Raw genomic sequence first — 22,041 nt, 5'->3', positions numbered from 1 at the left:
TCCAATTTCAGAAATAATTGCACATTTCTACTACATAGGTGACTTAGGTTTAATAAATCATCATATTCACTGCGCTGAAATAGGCCTTCTCAGGAATTTAACTTATTTCTACAAAAAAGTAATAATAAAATAACGATTGAATCTTTTCACGTTTTCATGTCATGTCTTTATTTTTTTGCACCAAATTATGGGGAGTAGTATTGATAATAGTATTGATAAGTATCGCTATTGATAAGCAGTACCCATATCGGTATTGATAAAATCCTAATGATACCCATCACTAATAAGAACTACCTAAAATAACAGAAACCATCTTTGGGAAAAATGTATTTGATGTCTAGTTTGATTGTTTAGTTTGGCTTCATGTCTCGTCTGCTAATATGGAGGGGGTGGGGTTTATGACCTATACTGCAGCCAGCCACCAGAGGGCGATCGAGATGTTTTGGCTTCACTTTTTGGGAGCTGACATGACGTCCATTTTATTTAATAATAAATAGTAATAGCTTCAAGCCGTTCTGTGCTGCTTTTGACGGTAGGCAGTAATAGGCACCTAAACTTAGATTGTTGCTTCATCATCGAGTGATTCTTGTTGAAAGTGTACCACAGATTATTGTCTGTGTCTAAATCAGTAATCAATAAAGAGTGCTTCATCTATAACCAGGACCCAAATATGGAGATTTTATAGTTCTACAAGCCTATTCTTGCTGATTTCACTTGAAACAACCACAGAGACGGGATAATGACAGAACAACGTATAGGGAGGCATGCAGGCAGAGGGACAAAATAGGTTCTGTGCTTTATACCACAGCCTCTCAGATGAGTCTTTTTGAACATGTTCTTAAACAGTCTGAGATTTGACCACATGGCCTACTTTGGACTCCACCCTCCTACACTCCTCCTTTATTCTCTCCACGCTGCCACTTTTCATTCCCTTTGCCCTGCTATCTCTCTCTCCCTCTCTCTCTCTCTCTCCCTCACTCTGTCCCTCTCTCTCTCTCCCTCTCTCCCTCTCTCTCTCTCTCACCTCTCTCATTACCTCTCTGGCTTCTACTGCCCCCTCATTCTCTTCCTTCACTTGATCCACAGCCCAATCTTCTCTCTCTCTCTCTCTCTCTCTCTCTCTCTCTCTCTTAATCTCACGTCTCTCTGACTCCTCCCCCTGCTCTCCCTCGTCTCTCATGTTATTTTTGCTGCCTTGTTTCCCATATGAAGGCGAGGAAAATCTAAGGGCTGAGGAGAGAGGGAGCGTGCCCAAAATATAGTTTTCCGACACAATAAACTTATAAATGGCTCCTTGCCATTGCTATGTGCTGCTCCTTAAACTCAGCTGCATAAGAATCTCTCTCTTCCTACGACTTGCGAACCTTCACCTAGACAAGACTTTTTAACCGTTTAGTGTAGAAAAGGTAGAAAACGCAGCTATGAAGGATGAAAAATCTGAAAGTGTTTTTTTATAAAGTGCACGAAACCGCTAACTCGTACAGGAGACTGCTGCGTTCTGCACTTGACTTGCGATGCCCATACATGCAGACACAGGACCACAGTACAGTGAGTAGGCCACCTATGTTCTAGCCAAGCCAGGAAGAGATCCAGAGTTTGAAATGTGAGACTGTTTATACTTTCTCCCCCCTCTCTCTCTCTCTCTCTCCCTCTTTCTGTGTGTGTGTGTGTGTGTGTGTTTGTGTGTGTGTGTGTGTGTGTGTGTGTGTGTGTGTGTGTGTGTGTGTGTGTGTGTGTGTGTGTGTGTGTGTGTGTGTGTGTGTGTGTGTGTGTGTGTGTGATGGCCGGAGGGAGAGAGCATGATGGAGTTATTAAGCATTGCTGGGACTAGAATGGTGAATAGAGGTGGTGGAGAGAGGGGGTGTAGTTGAGGAGAGAGGGGGGGGGGGTGTAGTTGAGGAGAGGAATAGCAAGGGAGAAGGGAGGGAATGAGGGATTGAATAAGGGAGGAGGAGGAGGGGGGGTGGTGGGAGACATTACATGAGTGAGTGAGAACCAACCCATCCCCCTCTGCCCACTCACGCCCCCACAGCCAGCCAGCACAGACAGAGGTCAGCATGAGGTAGAGGAGGAGGGAGGGGACGAGGGAAGGAGAAGGGGTTCAGAGGAGAGAGAGAGGGGTGCATGAGATGGGGGCGCTAATGTGAACCAGCTGTAGAAACCTGACACCAAGAGAGAGAGAGGGGGAGAGAGAGAGAGAATAGGTAGAAGAGAGGGAGAGGAGGACTGCAGGAAACTGCACAGAGTAAGAGAAGGAGGGAGAAAAGGGGAGGGAAAAAATCCCACATGGCGCAAAACAAAGAATCCTATAGATGAGTTTTGCTGCAGAAACCCTGTCTGCTGAGTTCTTCCTGAAAGTAGAGCTGACTGTGTGTGTGTGTGTGTGTGTGTGTGTGTGTGTGTGTGCGCGTGCATGCGTGTGTGTGTGTGTGTGTGTGTGTGTGTGTGTGTGTGTGTGTGTGTGTGTGTGTGCGCGTGCGCACGTGTGTGCATATGTATCAGATATGTATCAGATATGTGTATGTAGGTGTGTGATGATGTGTACATACCTGTGCACATCAAATACCTGCCTAGTGTCTGCAGTGTGCATGAAATGGGTCAGCTGAGCTGAGTCATATTGCTCCCTGTGCCTATATTGAAGCATAGTTTGAGTGTGTCACAGTGTGCACTGAAGGATCTTTTCTCAGAGAGACACACCACTCCCTGACAATAATGTGAATCATGCACAGCCTTGTCTGCCTGCCCCAGGCTGCAGTGATACAGCCAGAGGCCTATCTGACACTGGAACCTGAAGGACAGGGTGGTATCGCCGCCTGACGCCATGGCATTTGGTTCTGTCAACACTGCTTTGATAACACTGGTTGAATTTAATTTAGTTTACCTGGCATCTCTTCAGTCAGCACTTTTGAATTTTCTTTTTTTCTCTCTTCTTCTCCTTTTTTTTTTTTCAAAGCAGTGAGTTAGTCCTGGGGACCATTGTCAAGTACCATAGAACTTTTTTTCTCTCTTTCCAACGGCCCTGACCAGACATCAAACTAGAGATCTTATCTTAGAAATTAAATATTTCTTCATGCTATGTAAACATTATGTGCATTTGACATTTTGTAGCCCAAGTCTTATTTGAAGCTGCGGAGGCATATACGAGGCTAAACGTTACAACAAAGCACGGGCCTCAAATTTCCTCTCTCACTGAAGTGGCTCTACCTGACTTTGAAAATGCATCTCACATTTCCCCCATAGTTCGAACAGTGAAAATGTGTGAAATGTTCCCAGTGAAACGTAAACCTGGCATTAACCTGGACACGGTGCTCTCAGTGTGACAGCGTGTTAATGTGATGTATGTCACAGGGCAGAGGGCCATGTCGTTACTCTGAGAGAGGCTGTCAGGGAGAAGAGAGAGCAGGCCTAATTCCCAGGGCAGACGTCTTGTTGTGATATCATGACCGCACTGTGTGTTCAGAGTGTGGGGGGGTATCTTAGTGTTGGGGGGGGGGGATATCTTTTAGTGTTGGGGGGGGGGAGAGTATCTTAGTGTTAGCAGGGGGTAGCAGTGCAGACATGCTGATAGAGGAACGGAGACAGCGTGGTGGTGTCCGTGTCTAATCTAACAGAGCTGAGGTGAAGATGCATGACATTTGTCTCCTCTTTGAAGATATGCTCTCACTAATCTCCTGTCTGTTTATCTGTTTACCAGCACACTGCGTATGAGGAAGTCAAAGATTTATACAGAGCAATGTAGGGGGCAAGATTATATCATTAAAGCCGGGTATATTATATATATATATATATATATATATATATACCGGTGTATGTATATATACTGTATATATATATATATATATATATATATATATATATATATATATATATATATATATATATATATATATATGTATATATAAAATAAAGTTATTCTGATTCTGAATCTGATTAAGGAGAGGTTTTCCACACACCCAAAATCTCTAAAAATAATATTTGTTTAGCGACATAAAAAGCAAGCAGAATATCCACTCACTGTGTTGGTGTTTATTTAAAAAGTGAGCTAACATTCCATCCTTGTTATGTTAAATAGTTTATTGGCCGATGCATTGCACATGTGTGATGCACGTGCCAAACAAGTGTGTTCAAGTGGGCGTGTTTGTGTGCTTTGAAGAGACATCGGGGGAAGATGAGACACACACACACATGCGCGCACACGCACGCACACACACACACACACACACACACACACACACACACACACACACACACACACAGATCTGATTGATCTGGAAGACTTCTCCCTGGCATGATTCATGGCTCCCCAAGTTTCCCATGCGCTCACAACCTAATATGTTCAAGCTGCTTTCGGGTGGAGTGGGCGTGGCCAATATAATAAATATAACTTGGAGTACGTGTGAGACGACATTTCAAACCATTCCCAACTCCACCATTCCAGTCTGTGTTTTACATGGCGTTCTCACTTTCTGATCATTTACTTCTCCCGCTGTGTTTTTACTTGCTCCTGGCCCATTCATTAGTGAAGAGCATCAATTTTGCATTTGGAAATGGTCTGAAAGAGGATATTTGTCGTATTGTGTGTGTGTGTGTGTGTGTGTGTGTGTGTGTGTGTGTGTGTGTGTGTGTGTGTGTTACTGTGCGGTGTATCTCTGCTTCCCTATTATGTTACCTGAGCCCCTCCAGGGAGGTAGGTGTGGACGCCTGTGTCTGAGAGGCAGCAGCTCGCTCTATAGCCCACAGTCCCTAGACAGTGTGTCTGCCATGTGCCACACGCACACACACACACATGCACACGCACGCACGCACGCACACGCGCGCACACACACACACACACACACACACACACACACACATGCACACACTGCGACACACTGCTTGATGAAGTACCGTACAGACAGGAAGTTACCTGACTGTTTCTGAGCAGACATGAGTATTAAAGTAACCACTCGTCACACACTAATGTCAGCCATAGAGAAGCGGTGAGTGAAAGTGTGAGGTTTGTCTGAGAGGCCCAGAGAGAAAGAGAGGAATAGAAAGTGACGAGGGGACTATTGTTTCTCATTCCCTAGTGGTCCTATTGTGTAATGTTGTAATTTCCTCTCCACTGCTAGTCATGTGCCTGCGTCACTTTTCAGAAAAAGAACAAGAAAAGGAATCAGAAAGAGACACTCTCTGTCTTGTCACCTGGCGCTCAGACGCACACACACACACACACACACACACACACACACACACACACATACACACACACACACACACACACACACACACACACACACACACACACACACACACACACACACACACACACACACACACACACGTAGACTAATTATACAGAGTTGAGTACAGTGTTGCCAACTCTCTTCCAACAAAAGTAGCTATTGTCTGCTCAGAAAGTCGCTAGATGACATCATACGCTAATGTGCATATCCAATTATGTGCGCCGTGGCGTAGCCGTTGTGATATTAAGTGCTGACTCCACCCGGCCGGGCCAGATTCGGCATACACCGTTATAAATGACAAGCGAACCCTATGCGCTGTGTGTGTATCTGTGTGAAGCACCGACAGAGAGAGAGATAGAGAGCGAGAGAGAGACAGAGAGAAACGCTGCCAGCAGCCGCACCAATTTATTGCCAAATGCACTGGATTCAACACATGAACGTTGCTTCCCATGGTCAGAAAAAGTCACCAGATTTGTCGCTAGTCGCTTTTGAGAAATAAAGTCGCCAGGGGGTTCTGAACAGTAGCTAACTATAGTAGCGACAGTCGCCAAGTTGGCAACACTGGTTGAGTATTTCTGTTTGTGTATAGCAGTCATGCACTGAACAACTTTTTGAGCAACGACAACACTGATGGACAGCTGTCTAGGGTTATATTGCCCCGGGCAATCTCTTGTTAAACTAAGGGATAATGCCCCACAAGATGTCCATTATCATGTATATCATCATATCATCATCATATAATGGACGACTGGGAGGCCAGAAGCGTCCAGCAAGTTCATTCATTCCAGACACCTCCAAGAGCATTAGCTCGCTTATACCATGGTCACTTGCCAAAGGGGAAAAATAAGACCATTCATTTATATTTTCATGCGTTTTGCAATCAAAATCTAAAGGTTTTTCACAAGCCATGACTCAGTTTTCCTGGTAACACCTGAGGGTTTGACTAATACCTGGAGCAATCATCACCATCCCATATGGTTCTTATGCAATGGAAACATTCACTGCTCCAGTAAATAGGACGAACCTTAGATACGACTTGGCAATGGGAGATAATCTAGTCCGCTGGCCCTTTGAGTCAGAAAGATAACGTTATGCAAAGTGAATAACATTGCGTACGGTTGACAAACAGTAAATATAATTTGACAGTATGTTTAACAACAAGACTAGCTAGCTGTCCAGCCATGTCATTGTCCCCAAATCAATATCAAGATTTTCACGAACAAATGGGATAGTCCATGTCGTGTAACTTACTGTCTGCCTGGCCGCAGCCTGAAGTAGCCAGTTGAATAGCGAATGCTACTACAGTACTACTACTTAGTAGGTATCCATTATCTAGAATTAATAGACACCCTGCGGCCAAACAGAATGGAGTATTCACCCAGAGACCATGGTATCATCGCTGTGAAACATTTGTATAGATTTGGGCCCCCTGTGTCTCACTTATTACCCATCTACACTGCCCAAAGAACTGCTGATCTGTGACTTGTTTTTAGTTCCTGCCAGGCTACAGTCAACAACTTCCAGAGGACTCCACCTCGCATCCTTCTGCTTTTACACTTCTTCTTTAACCTTTTTCCAAGCTTAGCCTCCCCCTCTTCTACCAGTGTTAATGGCCCATTTGGACTAGTTGAACAAGTAGTCCCTTTAAGCACATGGACTCTGTGACACGTCACATACACACACACACACACACACACACACACACACACACACACACACACACACACACACACACACACACACACTCACACACACACACACACACACACACACACACACACACACACACACACACGCTCCTAATATTTGTACATACTGTCGGGTTGTGGTTGTGACTAGACTGTACATTAGACACTAAGGTTCACCCGTGCTTGTTCATTTGGTTCTTTGATCGGCTGTGTGTGTGCATACTAGAGGACTGTTATGCTGATGCTCTCTGATGTGGTACATTATGTGCTCCTGACTGAAACTCACTCTTTGATTCTGTTTGTTTACCTCTCTGTCAACTGCACACACATTTTATCTTTGCGTCTATCCATGTGATTCTCTTTGCATGTTCAACCATAGATTCCTGTGTTTTTGTGTGTGTGTGTGTGCCCAGGTGTGCGCCGGGCTTCCTGGGGGAGTACTGCCACCATAAGGACCCTTGCCACCCCGGCTTCTGTCTCAATGGAGGAAACTGCTCGGTGACCGTGTCAGCCGGTGTGCCGGTACCGGGCAGCCCCACCTGCACCTGCCCTCTTGGCTACACCGGGAAGCACTGCCAGACCCCCCAGAACTCCACCTGCTACCCCAACAACCCCTGTGCCAACCGGGGCGTCTGCACCCTCCTGTCCCTCGACAAGTACAAGTGCCAGTGTGCCAGAGGATGGACAGGTGAGGTATAGGCTGCTCTATGGAGTGTGGCATGAGGGCCCATTGTTAACCTTTTGTCTGGGGATCAGGTGTCAGAGGGATTTCATTTAAGACCAGAAAATGTATTATTTATTTTTCAATAGACAATTGATAGTAATATGTTTTTTAGAGACTGTTGTAGCCTTCTCTTTTCCTGATTTTTTGTACAATAATGTAGTTTTCAGTTTCTTAACAGATCATTTCGAGCAGACATCTCCGTAGCCTCTGTTCCATTTGCTGTTATTGGATAAATGTGGACCAAACTGTATTGTCAGTGTTAGTGTGCTGCAGATGAGTGCAGGTCTGATAGGAGTGCAGGAACTTTGGTTCTGGGTTGCCAAAATGGTCATGTGAAGTGCCAACAAAACACATGATACATGTGCCTTCTTGATAACCCCAGTGACATACCTGCCTTTACACGCCCCCTTTCCCTCTTAACATCCTGTCTCCACAGGTGCCCACGCTAGTTAAATAGCACAACGGGTAGTTACATCAGATCCTGTACATCATTAAATATAACGGCCTTTCTCCTTCCCGTGTCCTCCTCCTCCTCTCCGTCCCCAGGGTCACGGTGTGAGCGCGAGGACAGCTGTCTCTCTAGCCCCTGTGCTAACAGTGGCACCTGCAGCTCTCTGCATGGTGGCCACTACGCTTGTTCCTGCCCGTCAGGCTACACGGGTTCACGCTGCCTCAACGACACGGATGAATGTGCTGCCACACCCTCTGTGTGCCAGAATGAAGGAGTGTGTGTCAACAGCCCCGGCTCCTACAAGTGAGTGTAGCCATGTAGAAAATAAAGAAATAGTATTGTATAATAATAATAATAATACTGTAATAATAATAATAACAATAATACAAAATACTACTAATGATACTTTGAATTCCTTAATAATGGCTGAATGTTCACTGTCACTTGTACATTGAATGAAACGGTATGGACTCTTGCTACAGGTGTAACTGCGCCCCGGGGTTTACGGGCCGACACTGTGAAACCCCCTACATCCCCTGCTCACCGTCGCCCTGCCTGAATGGAGGCACCTGCCGCCAGACGTCTGACACCAGCTACTGGTGCCACTGCCTTCCAGGTATGAGAATTATAATCGTGGAATGCCTCCAGTCCATTGTTACCCTCCAAAAAAGTAACAATGCAGACAGAAACTTCCTCAATCTCGAACCATACGCAACCAGAAGCAAATCAACTATTTTACACCTAAGCAGTAAGCACCCTCTCTCCATCCACTGTAACTGCACCCCTGCTACCCAATGTTGATTTGTTTGTTGCCAGGTGAGAGAGATTGAAAGAGAAATGGAAATTGAGGATGAAAACATGAATGAAGTGAGAGAAGAAGAGTGACAGTGCCCCTAGTGTGTATTTATAAATGGATGGACAGTAGCTGTGTGGTTCCGTATTGTTACATTTGCGTTGTTTGAGGTGCAAACATTATGATCTGGCTGCCTGTGTTATAATAGAAACAGCATACTGTCAGTCTACTGCAGCCAAAGTAGTTTTATACTGTAGACACTACAAACACACACAGGAAATGTCATATTACTGGTTTACAATAGAGGCTACTGTACTAAAGTACTGTACTAATGCTGACTTCATCATGTGACATGCCGTTGTCCCATTCCTTCCTGTGTGCCAGGTTTCAATGGGACTAACTGTGAGAACAACATTGATGACTGCCCGGGACATCAGTGTGCCAATGGAGGAACCTGTATGGACGGAGTCAACACCTACAACTGTCAGTGCCCTCCGGAGTGGACTGGTAAGGGCGTGTGTGTGTGTGTGTGTTTGTGTGCATAATCTACATGTGTTTTACATGAATGGAAAATTTACACATATCTGTTTCCATTTCAGACATATGCCACCAAGCATCTTTTTTTCTCCTAGAACTACATTAAATAAGAATTTGGCATGCATGTTGTGTTTAAAACTGTATTCCAGTATTCCATACGTTTTCAGTGTTGTCATATATCCAGAGTTTTTATTAATGAGACCCATTGCAGAATGATTGTGTGTTTAAATTTGCAGTTTCTGTCTGTTTTAGCCCTATAAAACGTATTTTCCACTCTGTCTTCATGTCTCTGTGTACTATCTATTTTGACATTGTCCCTCCTATCAATCTTTTCCGCTCTACCTCTATTCTTCTACTCTCTCCCTCTGGGTCATTTTCTTCAAATTCTCTCTCTTTTCCCTTGCTACGTCCCTGTCCCCCTGCCTCCCCACAGGTCAGCACTGTACAGAGGATGTTGATGAGTGTCGCCTGCAGCCCAACACCTGTCAGAATGGTGGTACCTGCAGCAACCTGATCGGCAGCTACGTCTGTGTGTGCGTCAACGGCTGGAGCGGACCCGACTGCTCAGAAAACATTGACGACTGCGCTACGGCTGCCTGCAGTCCAGGCTCCACCTGCATCGACCGCGTCGCTTCCTTTGTCTGCTTCTGCCCCTATGGGAAGACAGGTGGGCCAGGAGGGGGAAACCAAACACAGACATTTCTAGGGCAACCTCCTAAATTCAGTAGGCTGCAAAACAAGGGATGATGTGAATTATTTGGGAAGGTTTAGGGGACTACTCAATATAGAATTGTTACGAGTCTGGTTCATATTTCAAAGACAGAAATACACTTGCACTGGTAGTTTACTATCACCACATCGTTTCTGTGCTTTTTACGGTACCTTTGGGAGAGTATTAAATAATAACAGTCTGTAACCTGCGGAATACCAAGTCTATCCACAATTGATGCTTCCCGCTCTGTTGCCTCACCTCCTAACCTTAAAGACGAGCTGAACGTATATGATTTATTTTATTTTATTTTAGTTCACATACCTGGGTATTCAGTGCACCTATTTAATAATGTATGCAAAAACGAAATCACAAAAATCTAATTTATTTAGTTTTTTACACTTTTTCACATCAAAAGATCATTTTTCAAGATTTCATTCATAACAGTAATCTACAGGTTGCTGACATCACTATCAAATTTCAAACCCATTTCAACCAATCATATCACGACCTGGCAGCTGACAATCAATCTTCATTTCGAGGAGAAAATTCTGCAGGCAAGATAGCCGCCTAGTGCCTGTAATCTGGTAGAATTTCTAGCCCATAAACTAACTAATAACTTGGCCTGTTTTGTATGTAACAAACTGTAATGTCTTCATTTGATGTAGAATGCAAAGACATAAACTGGCTCGTTAAACTTGCATTCCAGGAATAACGTTAACGTCAGCGGGTCTTACCCCGGCCCCTCTGAGATTCCAGGCGGGTAGGCAGCACTCATGCATCGGATTCTCTGCTCCGGTCCACAGGGAAGCAGCTGGCTACCTGGTTCTATGCAGAACCCACTCGCGTAGCGCCACAACACGCTGAATCCCACTCGATTTGGGGGCGCAACACGCCAGGATTGGCCAACACCAAATCCAGTCCCCAGAATTGTCAAATCAAATCATCGACACGCTATGGCCCGCCTCTCAACCCTCTGTCATCTTAGACAAGATTTGTTTTCAGATGGTTTTCAGTCTGATACGTCTCCGAGCCTCGCGCCACATGGGTTCAGGTTGTCTTTAAGGAAAGGGCACAGAAATCAATATGTTAAGATAATATGTTAAGTTAAGCAGTGAAATATGATTATTATACAATAGCATAGATTAGCACTTACTAATACTGTGAGTTGTGTAAAATTATGTTTGACATTTGAACTTGGATATGTAAAAGAATATTTCATTTCTATATACTGTATATACGGTAAGATAAAATATAGATAAGATATAAAATATTTTCTTTTTCAGGTTTGCTGTGCCACATAGACGACGCGTGCATCAGTAACCCCTGTAGAGAGGGCTCTCAGTGTGACACCAACCCCATCAACGGCATGTTCAACTGCAACTGTCCAGCTGGCTACGTAGGCAGCACCTGCAACATCGACAGAGACGAGTGCAGCATCGGTGAGAACGAACACTACCTCTCTTTCATTCTAAACATGCTCTATACAATGTGTACACTTTCCGTACAATTTTGTTCTCTCCTCCTCTTCATCCTCAGGTACCAACCCTTGCGAGCATGGAGGTCAGTGTGTGAACACCGACGGCTCCTTCACCTGTAACTGTGTTCGGGGCTACGCTGGGCCGCGCTGTGAGCAAGATGTCAACGAGTGCGCTTCGAACCCGTGCCAGAACGACGGCACCTGCCTGGATCGCATCGGAGACTACACCTGCATCTGCATGCCTGGTACACTTCTTTGAGATGTGACAAGCAAATGACAGCTTACATTTTGACCATTTAGCGTTGAGATAACGTTCTGTTTCACTCCACGCATACAGGATTCGAGGGCACTCATTGTGAGATAGAGGTAGATGAGTGCCTCAGCTCCCCCTGTCTGAACCAGGGGAAATGTCTGGACCAGGTCAGCCGCTTCGTCTGCGAGTGTCCAGCAGGTTGGTGCACATGTGCTGTAGCTATGTTTCTCATTGCTTTTCAATCCACTCAAAGCCAAAACATTTCAGTGGTTGAATAACAGCAGTCCACTGTAGTGCATCCATTGATGTAACTTTTGTTCTATGTACTGTTTTCAGGCTTCAGCGGCGAAATGTGCCAGATAGACATTGATGAGTGTTCCAGCACACCCTGTTTGAACGGGGCCAAGTGTGCCGACCGACCCAACGGATACGAGTGTGAATGTGCTGAAGGTACCAAGGCCAAATATTACACTTACACATAGTATGTTGAGTTAAAGTGGAAATTGTGAAAATGGTAGATCCACTACCCCAGCATTTTCAACCCCGTGCCTTATTTGCCAGATAATCTGAAATAGAAATATGATATACACTACCAGTCAAAGGTTTGGACACACCTCATTGAATGCACTGTTTTGAATTGCATTCATCTTAAAATCATTTTGATCTAAAGGCTTATGCTTAAATGCTTGAAATTTGTTTTTTTTAGACAAATATAAACACTGAAGTCGATGCCTATACATTTATTTCCAAAGCTAGTGGCTACTTTAAAGAATCTAAAATATAAGATAGTTTTGATTTCTTTAACCATTTTTGATCACTGCATAATTCCATTTGTGTTATTTCATAGTATTGATGTCTTTACTATTATTCTAAAATGTGAAATATAGTTAAGAAAGAAAGACAGAAAGAAAGAAAGAAAGAAAGAAAGAAAGAAAGAAAGAAAGAAAGAAAGAAAGAAAGAAAGAAAGAAAGAAAGAAAGAAAGAAAGAAAGAAAGAACAAAGTGTGTGTCCAAACGTTTGACTGGTAGTGTATTAGGCACAAGATGTGACAGGCTTTATGTTTGTGCTGATTAGAAATATCATCTTCATCATCACCATCATCATCACCACCACTTGTCCTTCCCCCAGGCTTCACTGGCACACTTTGTGGGGAGAACATCAATGACTGTAAGCCAGAGCCATGCCACCACGGTGTGTGTAAGGATGGCATCGCCACCTACTCGTGTGAGTGCCAGCCGGGATACACAGGCTCCATCTGTAACATCCAGGTCCAGGAGTGCCACAGCACCCCCTGTCAGAACCGAGGACGCTGCATTGACCTGGTCAACGCCTACCAGTGCAACTGTCTGCCGGGAACTACTGGTAAGCAGCTCATACACCATAAAAATGATGGTCTGTATTGCGAGATGCGTTGCAGAAAATGTGGTTTTAAGTATTTATATCCATGAGTCATCTCTAGCCTTCTGCTTGCCAGGTACTACTCGTAGCCAAGGTCCCATTCATGTCCTTTTGAGAGGTTTAGTGTGATTCATTTTAGTGCAGCCCTCCACAGTTTAACATTGGAAGGAACAGACAGCTTGAATGGAATGGAAACTTCCTGCTTAGCTGTCGGCTTAATGTGTAGAGAGAACTGTGTGTGTGGGTGAGTGTGTAACAGTCAGGCTGGGTCCGCCAGTGCTACCTCGCTTGATGCTCTGAGGATTAGTACCTCAGTAGCGTAGTACCGCCCTGGGAGCTGGTACTGGAGTCTGGACTGTACTCACTGCACCACACCAGAGCTGGTACTGGAGTCTGGACTGTACTCACTGCACCACACCAGAGCTGGTACTGGAGTCTGGACTGTACTCACTGCACCACACCAGAGCTGGTACTGGAGTCTGGACTGTATTCACTCACTACACCAGAGCTGGTACTGAAGTCTGGACTGTATTCACTCACTACACCACACCAGAGCTGGTACTGAAGTCTGGACTGTATTCACTCACTACACCACACCAGACTCAGCTTAAACCACACTGTCGGGTCTCACTTTCAGGTCTTGCGCACCAACTTCCCCCTTGTTCTCTGTCTGTCTCAGTCTCCCTGTTTCTTTCTCTCTGTGAGTCTGTGGCTGTCTGTCTGTCTGTCTGTCTGTCTCTCTCTCTCTCTCTCTCTCGCTTTCTGTCTGTCTCAAGTGCCTAACCACAGTGCCTCTCATGTTAAATATATCTTTAGTTTCTTCTTTAGTAACTCCAGGTCTGTCCTCTGTCTGTTTCTAGTCGTATTCATATCGAGTTTCTACTGCATTTCAATTCAGTGTGATTTGTTTCTCCATTTCTTAACTTCTCACTCTTTTGGGCTCTTGTGGTGTCTTACTCCCCCTGGTGGCAAAAGGATTTACTATCACATTTTGTAGCAGCTCTTTGAGCCCCTGTACGTCACTGTACTCTACCTCCTTTAAACTTAAATCAAAAGGGAAATGAGAGACTAATGTTAGCCTATTATGTCATTAGATCAAATGTCAGTTACTCAGTCTGAGTTTGCCTTTTGTAATTATCTCCCTAGGGGTGAACTGTGAGATCAATGAGGATGACTGTGCCAGCAATCCCTGTGAAAATGGAGAGTGCCAGGATGGCATCAACGAGTATAAATGTGTATGTGCCCCAGGATACACAGGTATGCTTTGCCATGGACCCCAGCTTAAACAAAATATAGAATAAAATTCATACATGTGCATATAAATAATACACATATGTAAACCAACACAGTAAACAAACATATGTGCCTTTTTTTGCTCATTCCCTCTGAATCACTCTTCTAGGATCTAAATGCAATGTGGATATCAATGAATGTAACTCAAACCCATGTATGAGCGGGGGCACCTGTTTGGACCGGGTCAACGGGTTCCACTGCCTGTGCCCCCCCGGCACCCACGGCCCTCTGTGTCACTCCGGGACCGACCACTGTGCCCCCCAGCCTTGTGTGCATGGAGAGTGTGTCGAACAGCAAAATGGGTACATATACTATTACTCTGAAGTCTCATGTTCTGAGATCCATCTAATCCAACCAATAATAATAATTAGATTATACAATATTTGTAGAAATTAGTATACTGTATGTAAAAGCTAATTTAAATATTTTCCACTGTTATTTTAGTTTAATACTGTTTCCTTTAGCTGTATTTAACTGTGGTTGCCCCCTACAGTTGGGAAGTTTCTCTCCTTAGCCTCCTTTGCTCCCAAAAGTTGTCCCCAGTCTTGCTGAGAGCATTACAATCATAGTGCCCATATAGCATGATAGAATTATCCAAATAATTGCCATTCTTGACCTGTAACACCTGCTGGAACAGATCCTGGAGTGGGCCCAGGAACAAATCATAAAAATAATTAAAAAAAATCTTATCTTCAGGAAAACTGTTATTATAACATGTTGGGAGGTCTTCATACAACTGAAGTTGCCCCTCCTCTCTGTCTAGGTATTACTGTGAGTGTGAGGCAGGCTGGGTAGGGTCGCGTTGTGAGCAGGAAAAGGAGGAGTGTCAGTCCAGTCCGTGCCTATATGGTGGCATCTGTGTGGACCGACATAACGGCTACACCTGCCAGTGCCGACATGGATTTGCAGGTAATAATAATAATATGGAACATTTACATTTCTATTGCATCTTTCAAAATGTTGCAAGGGAGCAAGTAACAACCAGTAAGTTACTTGTCACTGTTGATTTGATTGGGTGAAAAAAAGGCCAAACTTAAAAAGTGAAGTGCTCCGCCTCTCTCATCAGGTATGAACTGTGAGAGGAACATAGATGAATGTGCCTCAGGACCTTGTCAGAACCAAGCCGCCTGTATAGATGGAGTCAACAGCTACACCTGCCAGTGCAGTCCACCGTTCACAGGCAAGCATCTCAACAGCCACCTATCATTATAGCAGTCACCTGAACATCACCTTACCCCCGAACTTTCACTCAGTTGTTCTGATGATTGAAAATGTGTTACAATGTCCGAGTAGGTAAACACTGTGAGGAGGAGCTGATTCCCTGTGCCTCTCAGCCGTGTGAGAGGGGAGGAGTCTGTCATCCATCTCCAGACTACACCTCCTACACCTGTAGATGTCCCAGCGGCTGGCAAGGTGTGTATGTGACTGTGTGTGCATGTGCATCTGTCGTTTAAATAAATATGAGAGAGAGAGGGGGAGAGAAAATGTGAGGCAAAAGGGAGAGTTATATTGACACTATACTGTTTTTTGTTTGTTTTCATTTACAATTATGTAGGTCCCCGCTGCAGTGAGGATGTGGATGAATGCAGAAAGAGCCCATGTAAAAACAGAGGTCGTTGCATTAACAGTCAGGGCAGCTACTTGTGCAGATGTCAACTTGGATACAGTGGACACAACTGCCAGACAGACATCGACGACTGCTCCCCCAGTGAGTTACACATCCAGCTGATCGGTTGATTAAATTGTCCACTGATTAATCCGTTAGAAAAAATGATTTCCACTGATAGTGTAGTGGGTCAACTTAAAACCTTTTCTCCACTCTCTCCTCCCCCCCTCCCCAGACCCGTGCCTGAACGGCGGCTCCTGTGTGGACGATGTAGGAAGTTTCTCCTGTGACTGTCGGGCAGGTTTTGATGGGGAGCGCTGTGAGACTGAGGTGGACGAGTGTGCCAGCCAGCCCTGCCGCAACGGGGCCGTCTGCCGGGACTACGTCAACAGCTTTGTATGCGAGTGCCGACCGGGCTTCGACGGAATCCACTGTGAACACAATATCCCAGAATGCAGTGAGAGGTGGGCTGCTTTATCATGTGATTCTTCATTAATGAATCCTTCACGGTTCAGTTCTATATCCTGTTCTGACCTGAATGGATGGATGGATGGATGGATGGATTGATGACACCTATATATATATACACACTCACATGAGCCACATGGGTGCTTGTGGGGTACAGCTCATTCACAACTAATGCTAGCTGTCTACCTATCACAAAAAATTTAGAATTTCATAGGGCTAAAATATACAAATATGTTATACAAATATGTTATGGTTCAGTTCACTGGTGTTCTAAAAATACCTGGTTTTGGATGGGAAACAGTGTAGATTGTGCACCTCATGAATGTGGATCCCATTGGTAGGTTTATCCTCTTTTTTTGGTTGTTGTTTTTCCTCTTCATTTTGTATGTGTATCTTAGCTCTCTGAACAGAGCCATGTGTGTATCTATCTCTTAGCTCTCTGAACAGAGCCATGTTTCTCTCCACTTATCCTCACTGTCTCTTTCTCATTGTGTCTCCAGCTCCTGTCTGAATAACGGGACCTGTATCGATGACATCAACACCTTCTCGTGCCGTTGTCGTCCTGGCTTTTACGGGACGTTCTGTCAGTACGAGCAGAATGAGTGTGACTCCCAGCCCTGTAAGAACGGAGGCACCTGCACCGACGGCCTGGGAACCTACCGCTGCAGCTGCTCAGTGGGATATAATGGACAGAACTGCCAGGTAATGTGTTTGTGCGTGCGTCCGTGCGTGTGTCACTGCATGTGTATATGTGTGAGTGTGGGTACGTGTGTGCGTTTCATTGTGTTTTCTCAGCAAAACTGCATAATATTTGCTAACATTGGCACACTCAGCCTTACCTCTCGCTTTCCTTTGTACGCAGAACTTTGTGAACCTGTGCAGCCAGGTGCGCTGTCGTAACGGGGGCTCCTGCTCTCAGACAGAGACGTCCTGGACCTGCCACTGTCCCGTCGGATGGACAGGACTCTACTGTGACGTCCCCAACATGTCCTGCCAGGACTATGCAGCCAGGAATGGTGAGGAACATGTGTTATTCCAAAATGGGGCAGATTACATTATCACATACAGTTTTCTAATGGAGAGAGCAAATCAGCCCAAGAGACAAGTCATGTCATATCTGAACCACATTTCCCAAATTTTCTGTAAAAAATAGAGAGAAAATATGAGGATAGACAGTGTTCTAACATGTCTCTTTTTCCCAATCAGATGTGGATGTGGAGAAGGTGTGCAAGAATGCAGGGCGGTGTATGAATGTGGGTAATTCCCACCAGTGCCAGTGCCAGCCAGGATACATGGGCAGCTACTGTGAGGAGATGGTGGATGAGTGCAAGTCAAACCCCTGTCGTAACGGGGCCACATGCAAGGACTATCAGGGCACCTATGAGTGTATTGTAAGTAAACTGTGTTTGTGTCCTCCCATTTTCTATATACTGTATATATATGTTTAATACAGTATTGTGTAGAATAGGATGCTAGCAGTATTCCGACAGCACACAGTAAACTAACCTCTGTCCTTCATGCCATCCCTCCAGTGTAAGGCAGGCTACCAGGGGGTGAATTGTGAGTACGATGTCGATGAATGCCACTCCAACCCGTGCCTCCATGGAGGAACCTGTATCAACCTCATCAACCGCTTTACCTGCGCCTGCCCACCTGGAACACATGGTAAGGTTACACATTATTTCCACATTGCAGATACACACATGCACACTAGGTCAGAATTTAATGAGGGCTTTGGGCAAAAGATGCCCTTGAATGTTCAGAAGATGCACGTAAACTAAAAACAAACAAACAAGCTTGAAAACACTTTTTTGCATTTCACCATGTTCACATTTTATTCTGGTGTATTATTCAGATCTTGAATGTGACTACTGTAGGTGCTTTGTGGGAGGCTACATGTATGTCTGGGGGATTCTCTCCAGTGCATTCTGTGTGAGGAAAAAAGCAGCGGTTATTGATCAAAAAACAACTGAGCACGCAGGCTGAAGCAGTAAACAAAAATGTTGGCACTCAGCAGCCAGCAGCATGAGAAAATGCAGACCTGCATAGAAAGCACTGTGTCAGCAAAAATAAAAGAACCAATATCATTTAAAAAAAAAAAGACACTCGAGGGGTGGAAGATGGACTGGCTGCGTACAGAGAGTGAGCCTGCTGTCAGTTTACAGCAGTGGGAAAGAAGTGTGGGACATGTTGTTAAATATACAAATTGAGTGATTATTTGCCAATATGTGTTGGAAAGTATTATTTCATAGTTCGGTAAATGTAACCCCCTGAAAAGGACCGGAATGCCAGGAAGAGGACCAAAATGCCCTCTCTCCTCTCTGTAGGGCTCCAATGCGAGGAGAACGTGGACGACTGTGCCCCCGCCTCCTGGGGTCCTCGCTGCCTGAATGGGGGCCAGTGTGAGGACGGAGTGGGTCGCTACACCTGTTCCTGCCCTCCAGGCTTTGCTGGAGAGCACTGTGAGGGGGATGTCAACGAGTGTCTGTCTGGGCCCTGCCACGCCCCCGGCAGCCTCGACTGTGTACAGCTGACCAACGACTACCAGTGCCGCTGTCGCTTAGGATACACAGGTACATATACATTACTGCTGCACTTGTACCCTTAGGCTGACTAGGGAAATCACAGCACATTTTCTAGTCATTCTGAATGGTGGAAAACCACCCAAGCATTAGTGATGTTGTCAATTGGGGTTTGCTAATTGAACTATTTTTGTGATACACCTGCTAATAATTGCCATTACTAATTGTTTCTCTTTCTATGCGTCTCCCTCTTTTTCACTCACTTGCTTTCTCCCAGGGCGTCATTGTGAGTCCATGGTGGATCTGTGCCACTCCAAGCCATGCCATAATGGTGGCTTCTGCTCAATGAACATGAGCTCAATACATGGCTACACCTGCTCCTGTGCTCCTGTAAGTCTTTTTGATTCTGCATGTTTTACGTTGTAAGACCTCTTTTTGCATGCTTGCTGGAACACACTTTCGTTGGTGAATTTCTTAACATAAACAAATATCACAGTGACTACAGAGGATTTTTTTCAAAGGAGGGGTGATTGAAGTTACTTTAAAAAAATCACTATAGCTTGAAGCTTCTGTTTTTCTTGCTTTTCCTTCTGCTGTTAAACTAAAAAACAATGCACTTGTACTACTAGAATAATGTCCTAGTCCTTTCACTCTAAATCACTAATCCTTCTGCTCCTTCTCTTATTCTCATGCTTGCTTCAGAGGGCCACACCAAAGCCCAGGTATGGTAGACAAGCAGCAGATTTGCAGGAGAATCTGAATTTCCACTAGTTACAATAGGTGGTTTCATGAACTGCATGACTATACTTTGTCTTAGGAGTCCTTCACAAATGTGAAGCTAATTAATCCCAACCCTCATGTTACTATATAACGATGTGCCACTCAAACAATATGGCATACTGTATATCTCTAGGGCTACACTGGCTTCAACTGTGGTGAAATGGAAGGCTACAACTGTGCCAAGCTCCGTTGTCAGAATGGAGGACGCTGCGTAGATGCACCAGGTCACCTCCACTGCCAGTGCCAGCCGGGCTTCAGCGGGCCACACTGCGAGACGATGCAGGCCAGATGCCTGAACCGGCCCTGCAAGAACGGAGGAACCTGCATCAAAGACCCGTCCAGCCCGTTCCAGTACAGCTGCCGCTGTCACAGTCGCTTCTCCGGACGACACTGTGAGCTATTTGACGCCACCCCACAACCCCCAGCCTGCCCCTACCTGGAGTGTAAACAGCGATCAGGGGACAAAGTGTGTGACCCTCAGTGTAACAACCACGAATGTGAATGGGATGGGGGAGACTGCTCGCTCCACTGGCAGCGGCCTTGGGTTAACTGCACTGCTCACGCACCCTGCTGGGACCTCTTCAGGAACGGTCGCTGTGACAAGGAGTGCGACAACTCTGGGTGCCTCTTTGACAGCTTTGAGTGCCAAGATACCCCAGATGCCAAATGCAAGTAAGTCATCCTCCCCTCTCACTTGCAGTTTTCATTGCTTCTGCAGGAAATAAGATCGTATAAATACTTTTGAAGCCATTGACCTTTCAGCTCTTTCTCATACACTGAAAACTTCTCCTTTTCAGATATGACAAGTACTGTGCAGACCACTATGGTAACGGCAACTGTGACCAGAGCTGCTACACTGAGGCCTGTGGCTGGGATGGCCTGGACTGTTCTGCAGACACCCCGCCCAAGGTGGTAGACGGCACTCTGGTGATTGTGGTACGCCTGCAGCCGAAGGAGCTGCTTGGGGACATAAGGGGTTTCCTGCGTTCCCTGGGAACCCTGCTCCACACCAACCTGAGGGTGAAGCTGGATGAGAATAAGCAGCCGATGGTGTACCCTTACTATGGGCTAGAGGAGGAGCAGGGACAGAAGAGGAGGACCAAGCGAGAGATGGAGAGGGAGATGGAGAGGGAGGTTATTGGGTAAGGATCGTCTGTGATATTCATGTCTGAATAATATTTCTCCCTTTCACATCCCTCTTTTTAGGTTTTTAGTTCAAATTATTCACAATTTTATTAATAAGGATTGAAGTGTGTCTGTGTCTTAACTGTGTGTGTCTGTGTTCATTGTATGTGTGTTTTTTTGTGCAGGTCTAAAGTGTACCTGGAGATTGATAACCGTGAGTGTGCCCAGACCTCAGTTGACTGTTTCTCCAACACTGATCAGGCTGCATCCTTCATTGCAGCAGCACACCTCAGGGCTGAACTGCCTTACCCTCTAGTGTCTGTCGACAGTAAGTAGGCCCATCGCTCAACCACTCGTCCTATCTGATTTTCATTTGTGAATTTACACATTTCTGTTCCTATGTAACAGCCTGAATCAAGCCTGAAGATAAAATGACTCTCCACAATGTTGCCGTTATTGAAACCTATCTTCTGTATCCCCCAGGTGACCCAACAGTGGCCCAAAGTCCACCGTATCTGATGTACCTGGTTGGTGTGGCAGTGGTGATCATCCTGCTCATCCTGGTGCTGGGGATGCTGGCGGCCAAGAGGAAGCATAAAACCGGCCAACTCTGGCTCCCTGACGGCTTCCTGGCCAAGAAGGACGACAAGAGGAGAGAGCCTGTCGGACAGGATGACTTTGGCATGAAGTGAGTGGATAGAGGATCATGGGCTTATATACCATAATGAATTACGTCAAGGAAAAATACACTTCAAAGTGGAACCTAGCCTAGAGGTTAGAGGAGGAGTCTTGAGAGTTGAAGGTTGTCAGTTCAAATCCAAAGTACTAGCTGGGAAATCCTGGGTGGGGGAATTACATAAGGAAGACTTTACCCTCACTCAACACCTACACCTGTCGAGGAGCCTTTATGCAAGGTACTAGTACAACTAGTTCAGTGGAGATGTTGAGTGGCCAACAGCAGAGGCCTGTTAGTTGTACTGGGCAGCTC

The 22,041-nt window shown here is 45.3% G+C and overlaps 1 protein-coding gene across 1 annotated transcript in view; it reads left to right on the top strand.

Annotated features, from left to right (window-relative positions):
• The window catches only part of notch2 (notch receptor 2), a 53,411-nt gene that overhangs the window by 24,942 nt on the left and 6,428 nt on the right, over window positions 1–22,041 (top strand). Inside the window, exons 3-29 of the mRNA XM_083648032.1 lie at window positions 7,327–7,601; window positions 8,184–8,391; window positions 8,571–8,704; window positions 9,266–9,388; window positions 9,852–10,085; window positions 11,414–11,569; window positions 11,667–11,852; window positions 11,945–12,058; window positions 12,197–12,310; window positions 12,990–13,223; window positions 14,406–14,516; window positions 14,662–14,854; window positions 15,316–15,461; window positions 15,619–15,732; window positions 15,846–15,965; window positions 16,108–16,260; window positions 16,394–16,622; window positions 17,127–17,328; window positions 17,489–17,642; window positions 17,833–18,017; window positions 18,159–18,291; window positions 18,954–19,199; window positions 19,426–19,538; window positions 20,062–20,600; window positions 20,726–21,070; window positions 21,239–21,381; window positions 21,537–21,741. Of these exons, the coding sequence (XP_083504158.1) occupies window positions 7,327–7,601; window positions 8,184–8,391; window positions 8,571–8,704; window positions 9,266–9,388; window positions 9,852–10,085; window positions 11,414–11,569; window positions 11,667–11,852; window positions 11,945–12,058; window positions 12,197–12,310; window positions 12,990–13,223; window positions 14,406–14,516; window positions 14,662–14,854; window positions 15,316–15,461; window positions 15,619–15,732; window positions 15,846–15,965; window positions 16,108–16,260; window positions 16,394–16,622; window positions 17,127–17,328; window positions 17,489–17,642; window positions 17,833–18,017; window positions 18,159–18,291; window positions 18,954–19,199; window positions 19,426–19,538; window positions 20,062–20,600; window positions 20,726–21,070; window positions 21,239–21,381; window positions 21,537–21,741 (5,109 nt within the window). The remainder of the gene's footprint in view (window positions 1–7,326; window positions 7,602–8,183; window positions 8,392–8,570; window positions 8,705–9,265; window positions 9,389–9,851; window positions 10,086–11,413; window positions 11,570–11,666; window positions 11,853–11,944; window positions 12,059–12,196; window positions 12,311–12,989; window positions 13,224–14,405; window positions 14,517–14,661; window positions 14,855–15,315; window positions 15,462–15,618; window positions 15,733–15,845; window positions 15,966–16,107; window positions 16,261–16,393; window positions 16,623–17,126; window positions 17,329–17,488; window positions 17,643–17,832; window positions 18,018–18,158; window positions 18,292–18,953; window positions 19,200–19,425; window positions 19,539–20,061; window positions 20,601–20,725; window positions 21,071–21,238; window positions 21,382–21,536; window positions 21,742–22,041) is intronic.

This window comes from Poromitra crassiceps (genome assembly GCF_964638095.1).
Source record: "Poromitra crassiceps genome assembly, chromosome: 12".
Taxonomy (NCBI): domain Eukaryota; kingdom Metazoa; phylum Chordata; class Actinopteri; order Beryciformes; family Melamphaidae; genus Poromitra; species Poromitra crassiceps.
Note: the sequence above shows the minus strand (reverse complement) of the source record. Positions and strands in the feature narration are given on the sequence as shown.